The sequence below is a fragment of the Stegostoma tigrinum genome, chromosome 39 (genome assembly GCF_030684315.1).
Source record: "Stegostoma tigrinum isolate sSteTig4 chromosome 39, sSteTig4.hap1, whole genome shotgun sequence".
NCBI classification, from domain to species: Eukaryota; Metazoa; Chordata; class Chondrichthyes; order Orectolobiformes; family Stegostomatidae; genus Stegostoma; species Stegostoma tigrinum.
The window spans coordinates 12,497,163-12,505,445 of NC_081392.1; the positions used below are offsets into that span (position 1 = coordinate 12,497,163).

Here is an 8,283-nt window from a genome sequence, read left to right on the forward strand (position 1 = left end):
GGGTCTGGAGTCACATTTGGGCCAGACCAGGTAAGGATGGCAGTTTCTGACCCTAAAGGACATGAGTGAACTACAGTCACCCACACTGCTGTGGGTCTGGAGTCACATTTGGGCCAGACCAGGTAAGGATGGCAGTTTCTGACCCTAAAGGACATTAGTGAACCAGATGGGTTTTTCCCAACAATCGATTCATGGTCATTGTTAGACTCTTAATTCCAGATATTTTATTGAATTCAAATTCCATCATCTGCTGTGGCAGGATTTGAACTGTGATCCCCAGAGCATTGTCCGGGTCTCTGGATTAACAGTCCAGTGATAATACCACTACACATGCTTGCAGGCTTCCTAGGCTCTGGAATTGCCTTCCCTACACCTCCCTGCCTCGCTTTCCTCTGTCAAGATCGCTCCTTAAACTCTAAAATAATGTGGTGCAGTGGCTAAGCAGTTAGCAACACTGCATCACAGCAACAGGTTCGATCCCACCCCCAGGCGACTGTCTGTGTGGAGTTTGCACATTCTCCCTGTGTCTGCTTGGGTTTCTTCCGGGTGCTCCCGTTTCCTGTCACAGTCCAAAGATGTGCATGTTAGGGTGGATTGGCCGTGCTAAATTACCCCATAATATCCAGGGATGTGCAGGCTGGGTAGTTTAGCCGTGGGGAATGCAGGGATAGGCTAGGGTCTGGCTGTGGATAGGATGCTCCTCGGAGGGCTGGTATGGACTAGAAGGGCTGATCAGCCTGCTTCCACACTGTAGGAATTCTATGATTCTAAGCAAAGAACCGCGCATGCTGGAAAGCTGAAGCCAAATCAGGATTTGATGGAAAAATCATGAACATGTGGGGCAGCTTTTTTTCGCACAGAGGGTGGTTCGTGTGTGTAATAAACCCCACCAGAGAAAACAGTGGTTGCAGGCACAGTTCCAACATTAAAAAGCCATTTGAATAGGAAAGGTTTGGAGGGATATGGGCCGAGTGCAGGCAGGTGGAACAGGTTTAGTTTGGGAACATGGTCTAGTTGGGCCAAAGGGTCTGTTTTCATGCTGTATGACTGTATGATATCTCTTCCTCTGGGGGAAGAGATTCCTTCTGCTCCCACCCTTTCTTAGCGATGTCTCAAGGGAAGAAGGTCCATTCCACATTTTCTTCCAAAAACAAGGGATGAAAAGTCCTCCAGGAGGCCCTGAGTGCTGAAGTTGATCTAGAAAGGACCCCCTCTGTGTTTGTGTGATTGTGTACTCAGGGTTGTAATGAGGGAGACACAGGAGTGAATGACACAGCAAGCTCCCATAAATAGACAAGTTATAGAGACAAGAATCACTTACACGACCAAAAGTTTGATCAAAGGAGTTTAAAAAGTTTAGGAAAGAAAACAGAAAATTGCTGGAGAAACACAGGGAGAAAACAGCGTTAATGTTTTGGATCGAGTGACCCTTCCTCAGAACTCAGGGTTCGTCAGCGTTCTGAGGAAGGCTCACTGGACCCGAAATGCTAACTCTGATTTCATTGTCATAGTCGTGTGAATCAGAGTCATTTTGAATATCCATAGAAAGTGATTGAGGCCAAAATATTGAATGTTTCCAAGACAGAGTTAGGTGTAGTTTTTAGGGCTAAAGAGATCAAGGGCATGGGGTGGAGGGGAGGTTAAAGCAGGAACAAGGGGATGATCAGCCACGATCACGTTGAATGGTGGAGCAGGCTTGAAGGGGCCGAATGGCCCAGTCTTGCTTATTTTGGATGAATGGGGAGGCACTTTGTGGAGCTGAATGGCAGACAGCCGCTCCTATTTCCCACAGTCTGAGAATAATTCTGCGCTTGCCTTCAAGCTGTAAGTCTTGATCGTTGAGTTGCTGACGGTGGCTGCTCTCGATGTATAAGTTTCCTAATCAGGAAGGGCTGGCAACTGGATGGATGTGGTATAGACGGAGGAGGGAGACGGACGAGGTGGGGAGGCCGTGAAGAAGGGAGTTTATCAAGGAAGGCATTTGGCTGCGAGAAACGGAAGCTCAGGGTTGACGCCTACAGCCTGGTAGGTTTTGGCAGTCCCAGGCTGCCCTGTTTGGTGCAGTACTGAGGGAGTGCTGCGCAGTTGGGGGAGGTGGTGAGGTGCCACCTCTAGGAAGAGACGTTGTCTGTGCTGTCCCAAGGACGGTGAGCGTGGGTTTTGTGGGGTGAGGGGGTGGGGGGTGGCTCATTCCAAGTGGCCTGGCTAACCACCACCTGTCAAAGAAACGATCTGACCCCCGCCCTCCCCTCCTGTGCCCCCGTCATCACGTTGCTGTCTGCGCGATCTCACTGTGAGCCAATCCCCTGCTACCTCTCTCCCCTGCCTTGCAATAGCGACCGCACTTCCAACGACGGTCTGTCCGGATGGAGTTCTAAGCAGGACGGTGGCTTAAAATTCCACTTGGGGAGGCTGTGTCTGGTGAGATTTAGCAGATACTTGTGAGGATTCAAGACAACAAGGCGTCCAGCTGGACAAACACAGCAGGCATCGGAGGAGCAGGAACGCTGACATTTCGGGTCTAGACCCTTCTTCAGAAAATCAGGATTTACATCGATTTACTGCACTTACATGACTTGCAGGAGCCCGCCCTCCCCAAAACCCTTTCCCCTCCTGCTCCAGCTCCCTTTGCTCATCCACACATGCAAAACCCAGCAGACGCTAGGTCTGGCCTGCACGTCGAAGACAGGAGAAGGAATGCATTTCATTGCATGCTGACTTTTCCAGCCTGCAGTCAGTCAGTGCATGTCGAATTTACAAATGTATTAGATTGATACTAGAGTGTCATAGGCTCGGTGGGGGTGCTGGGGAGGGTGAGTCAGTGTGTTTAGGAAGAGAGAGAGAGAGAGAGAAATCTCTGTAAACATGATACCTGCCTGGGACCACAAACTATAACAAGTTGGGCTTTAAAATTAAAATACACTTGGCCACACCCTTTTGCTATTTAATTGCTACAACCTCTTCTCTGACCCTTTCATGATTTCTGATGGATTTCTGGTGACTCCAGCAGTTGTTGTGAGCTGCTGGGAGGGGGGTCTTCGAAAGGTTTACCACTCCCCCCAACCCCCCACCAACTCACTGAAGTTCCCATGGAGAGAATGTGCCAGGCTCCCTCTGCCAGGGGCCAGGAATTTGACTTGTGGAAGGACTACTTACAGCTATCGATGAAGGTGGAGGAGATCTGGAGGCCTGGCACGGACGGGCGAGAGCCCGGGGAGGTCGGCCCCCCGGCTGGCGGGACCTTCCAGGCGGGCACGGTGCCCCCTCCCCCCGGCCGGAGCAGCCCGGGTCCCGGGACGGCGACAAGAAAGGCGGGCGGGGTCTGCACCTTCTGCAAACACAATGGCGAGTCGCGGAAGGTGTACACCTCGCACGCCCTCAAGTCGGAGAGCGGCAGGGTGCTTTGCCCAATCCTGCGCAACTACGTCTGTCCCCTGTGCCAGGCCACAGGCGATTCCGCCCACACCTTGAAATACTGCGGCTTCAACCCGGAGAAACAATCCCTGTACCGCAGCCACGGGCGCAACTCCATCGGCAAGAGATCGAAGCGTTGAGGGCACAGGGAGGGCAGCAACGCGCTTCCCGCGGAATGTACAGTGTAACATACAAAGGAGAGATATCTGTAGATAGCGATGATAGCACCAATAATGTGGAAAAGTACCGGCAGTTTTCCGAGGGATACCACCCAGTGAAAAAGGAATGGATTTACGTTTAATCTGATTTATGTAAATCGCCAATCAAAATTATTTTTATGTTGGACGGGGACTCAAGAAATGACTTCAAAACAAAAACGGAACTTTTTTTTATTTCCTCCCTTCCCACGCGGAATTATAATTGTACATTAAAGCATTTTTCTTTCTGGCTACTTTCTGTTTTTGGATTTCATTCCTTCTCTACTCAGAAGAAGTGGGGACTGTGTCTTTTTTTCGTATTTTTACATCGAATGTGGCCCAGTATTTATTGCCCCGTACCCTAATTGCTCCTTGAGAAGGTGGAGGCAAACTACCCTGTTGCAGTGCTGCAGTTCTTCAAACTGCCATCCTTACCTGGTCTGCTCTACATGTGACTCCAGGCCCACAGCGATGTGGTTGACTCTATACTGCCCTCCGGGCAATTAGGGATGGGCAATAAATGCTGCCCTGGCTAGAGATGCCCTCATCCCAAGAATGAATAAAGGTACCCATGAGCTGGAGGGACATGGTACTGTTAAGGACGGAATTCTAGGATTTTGACCCAGCGACACTGAAGGAACAGCCATCTGTTTCCAAGTCAGGAAGGTGAGTAGCTCGAGGGGAAATTACAGGGACCGGTGTTCCCATGTATCTGCTGCCCTTGTCCTTCTGGATGGTACTCATCATGAATTTCGAAGGTTTCTTTGATGGGTTCTTTGATGGGTTTCTGCAGTGTGTCTTGTGGATGGTACACACTGCTGTGACTGAGCCTTAGCGGTGGAGGGATTGAAGGTGGCGGATTGTCTGTCAATGAAAAATGATGTTTTAGCCCGGATAAAAATTGTACCTAAATGGACTTGAGCCAGAAAGTTCACTGATGTCCTTCAGAGAAGGAAATCTGCGGCCCTTACCCGGTCTGCCTACATGTGACTTCAGACCCACATCAATTAGAGCTGGTAGAGAAATGCTGGGCCCAGGCGGTGAAAATTGGAGGTGTAGTGGACAGCGAAGGAGGTTACCTCAGAGTACGAAGAGATCTTGATCAGATGGGCCAATGGGCTGAGGAGCGGCAGATGGAGTTTAATTCAGATAAATGTGAAGTGCTGCATTTTTGGAAAGGCCAATCAGGGCAGGACTGACACACTTAATAGTCGCAGGTAGAAGGGATAATGAAGAAGGTACAAAAACAAAGCTGCTGAAAAAGCGGGGCAGGTCTGGCAGCATCTGTGAAGGAGAAAATGAAGTTAACATTCGGGACCGTGACCCTTCCTCGGAACACCAGACCTGAAATGTTAACTCTGTTTTCTCCTTCACAGATGCTGCCAGACCTGCTGAGCATTTCCACAACTTTGTTTTTGTTCCTGATTTACAGCATCCGCAGTTCTTTCGGTTTTTATTAATGTGAAGGTGTTTGTTACACTTACTTTTATCGGTCAGTGCATTGAGTGTAGGCGTTGGGAGGGTCATGTTGCAGCTGTACAGGACATTGGTGAGGACACCGTTGGAATACTGCATTCAGTTCTGGTCTCCCTGCGAAAGGAGGGATGTTGCGAAACTTGAAAGGGTTCAGAAAAGATTTACAAGGATGTTGCCAGGGTTGGAGGGTTTGAGCTACAGGGAGAGGCTGAAAAGGCTGGGGCTATTCTCCCTGGAAAGTCAGAGGCTGAGGGGTGACCTTATAGAGGTTTATAAAATCATGAGGGGCATGGATAGGGTGAACAGACAAGGTATTTTCCCCAGGGTGGGTGGAGTCCAAAACAAGAGGGGCATAGGTTTAAGGTGAGAGGGGAAAGATTTAAAAGGGACCTGAGGGGCAACATTTTCACACAGAGGGTGGTGCGTGTATGGAATGAGCTGCCAGAGGAAGTGGTGGAGGCTGGTACAGTTACAACATTTGAAAGGCACCTCGATGGGTACCTGAATAGGAAGGGGTTAGAGGGGTATGGGCCAAATGCTGGCAAATGGGACTAGATGAATTTAGGATATCTGGTCCGCATAGATGAGTTCGACCGAAGGGTCTGTTTCTGTGCTGTACAGCTCTGTGACTGAATGATACCCTCATGCCATAAATGGATAGGAGAGGTTGCAGAGTCATGTTGTACTTCAGAGGTGTTGACCTTAGCTGACTATCCCAGTGCAGTCCTGTGGGATTGCGGTATTGTCAGTGATGCTCTCTCAAGATTAAGTTCACAAGGTTAATCCATAGTATGGAGACGTTTCCTTGTGAGTCACAGAATTCCTACAATGTGGAAACAGGCCATTCAGCCCATTGAGTCCACACTGATCCTCTGAAGGGCAGCCCACCCAGACCCACTCCAACCCAGTAACACCCTGTATTTCCCATGGCTAATTAGCCTAACCTGCATATCTTTGGACTGCGGGTGGAAACCAGAGTGAACCCACGCAGACACGGGGAGAATGTGCAGACTCCACACAGACAGTCACCCAAGGGTGGCATCAAACCTGGGTCCTGACGCTATGAGGTAGCAGTCCTAACCACTGAGCCACTGTGCTGCCCATGAGGGGCAACTGAGTACATTAGGTTTCCTCTGTTCGTTCAGCTGAGGTCCAACTCGGGCTGTTACAAACGATGAAATATCATGACTTCAGGGAAGAAGAGAGAGCCCCTCCTCAGGGAGCTGACCAATGATCATCCTTTGATCAAAATGACTAAAGTGTATTGTCTGATCACTGTTGTTTGTGCACACTTTGGGCAGGAAGTGGAGAAGAGCTAGATATTATTTAAACGGGGAAAGGCTGCAGAAAGCTACTAAACAGGAATGCCACACTTGAAAAGTGCTTCTCTGTAAGACGCTTTATGACTCCTGAGCAAATGTAAGGTGCTGTAGAATTACTGAGGATGGCAATATATTTTAGTGAAAGGACTGAGGTCAGTGCAGAATCTATAACAGCATTCAAAAAGAAATTGGATGAATACATAAAAAGCACTTTTTTGAAAAAAAACGAATATGGCAGAAGGGTGGGAAGATTGGACTGTGTGGACAACTGCATTAGGAAACTAACATTGAAGAAATGGGCTGAATAGGCCTCCTTGTTACACTAAAACCTTGTTGGTTTAGATCTCGGACATCTCCTTTCACACGAGAGAAGCAAAAATGACTGAAATATCAATAATTGAGCCAAATCCGTGTCGGGTGTTCTCAGGTGTCACCGATGAGAATCTGATGTAACGAGCGAGCAACATCTTCAACAACTACTTACAGTGATGTCGCTTCTTTGTGTTTCCCCAGGTGAGGGAAAATTGACAAGGCAACCCAGCAAGGGTTTCAGCAGGGGAGGTGATTACAAAAGGTAAAAGTTTTACAGAGTATTGTAAAAGAAACCCTGGCAGTGTGATGGGATTAAGAATTTATACCTGTATGGGTTGAAGGTACAGGCTGGGCTGAAGTGGGGTGAAGGGGCTGGGCAGACATAGCAGAGTTCACAACTGGAGATTTCGGAGGGTTTGAAGAGGCTACAGGCAAAGCTACTACTCAAGATAACAAAGTGTGAAGCTGGATGAACACAGCAGACCAAGCGGCATCTTAGGAGCACAAAAGCTGACGTTTCGGGCCAAGACCCTTCACTGCGAAAGCTGCTACTCAAGACTGGTTCAAAAGCATTGCTAAATTGGAGTTTTTCTTCACAATATTTGTGATTAAGCCAAACGTGGTGAACTCACTAAAATATTTCCTTTTTAATCTAGAATGCTAAATGTAATTAGCTCCATATTAACCACCACTCAGCCCTCCTTGTCTAATTCAATCAGTACGACCTTCCTTCCTCTATGGATCGTATCCTAAAGTTTATTATTTATTAACCTATTTTTCAAAAACAACCTGATCAGAGACATTACTGCACACCTCTGGGAGCAGCTACGATATCAACCCTGGGTCTCCTGGTTCAGAGGTAGGTGCATTACCACGGCACCACAACAGGTGTCTTATGTATTTTTCTACATTCTCCTTACATTCAATAGTTAAATGTCAATGGGACCGCTCAATGGTTAGCACAGCTGTCTCACAGCGCCAGGGGCCCGGGTTCAATCCCACCCTTGGGGTGACTGCCTGTGTGGAGTTTGCACATTCTCCCCGTGTCTGTGTGGGTTTCTTCCGGATGCTCCGGTTTCCTCCCACAGTCCAAAGATGTGCAGGTTACAGGGGCTGGCCATGCTGAATTACCCCATAGTGTCCAGGGTGGGAAATGCAGGGATAGGATAAGGGGTGGGTCTGGGTGGGATGGGTTTCGGAGGGTTGGCGTGGATTCGATGGGCCAAATGGCCTGCTTCCATGCTATCTGAATTCTAAAACAACAACCTCAGAAAAGAGACAAGGTCCACTCAGGATGAGAGAGAGGGTACCTGTGGCTGTACATAAGATGTGACTTAAAACATTGTCACAACCAGAAGATTGAACAAGTTATTTGTGTTACCCTGGCAATATTCATCCCTCGATCAACAACATCAATGATCTGGTCTTTTCTTTTGCAGCAGCTTGACATTTGTGTCACATGTAAACAGGGTGGTTAATGAGGTGTGTAGCCCTTTTGCTTTCACTGCTCAGATCTTTGAGTATACAAGTTGGGACGTCACGTTGAGGTTGTACAGGACATT

The 8,283-nt window shown here is 48.4% G+C and overlaps 1 protein-coding gene across 1 annotated transcript; it reads left to right on the forward strand.

The window, feature by feature from the left end:
- Positions 1-3,098: 3,098 nt before the first annotated feature.
- On the forward strand, positions 3,099-3,554 carry LOC125447688 (nanos homolog 2-like). The gene has a single exon (XM_048522304.2). The coding sequence runs from the start codon at positions 3,099-3,101 to the stop codon at positions 3,552-3,554; it is 456 nt and encodes a 151-aa protein (XP_048378261.2).
- Positions 3,555-8,283: the final 4,729 nt, after the last annotated feature.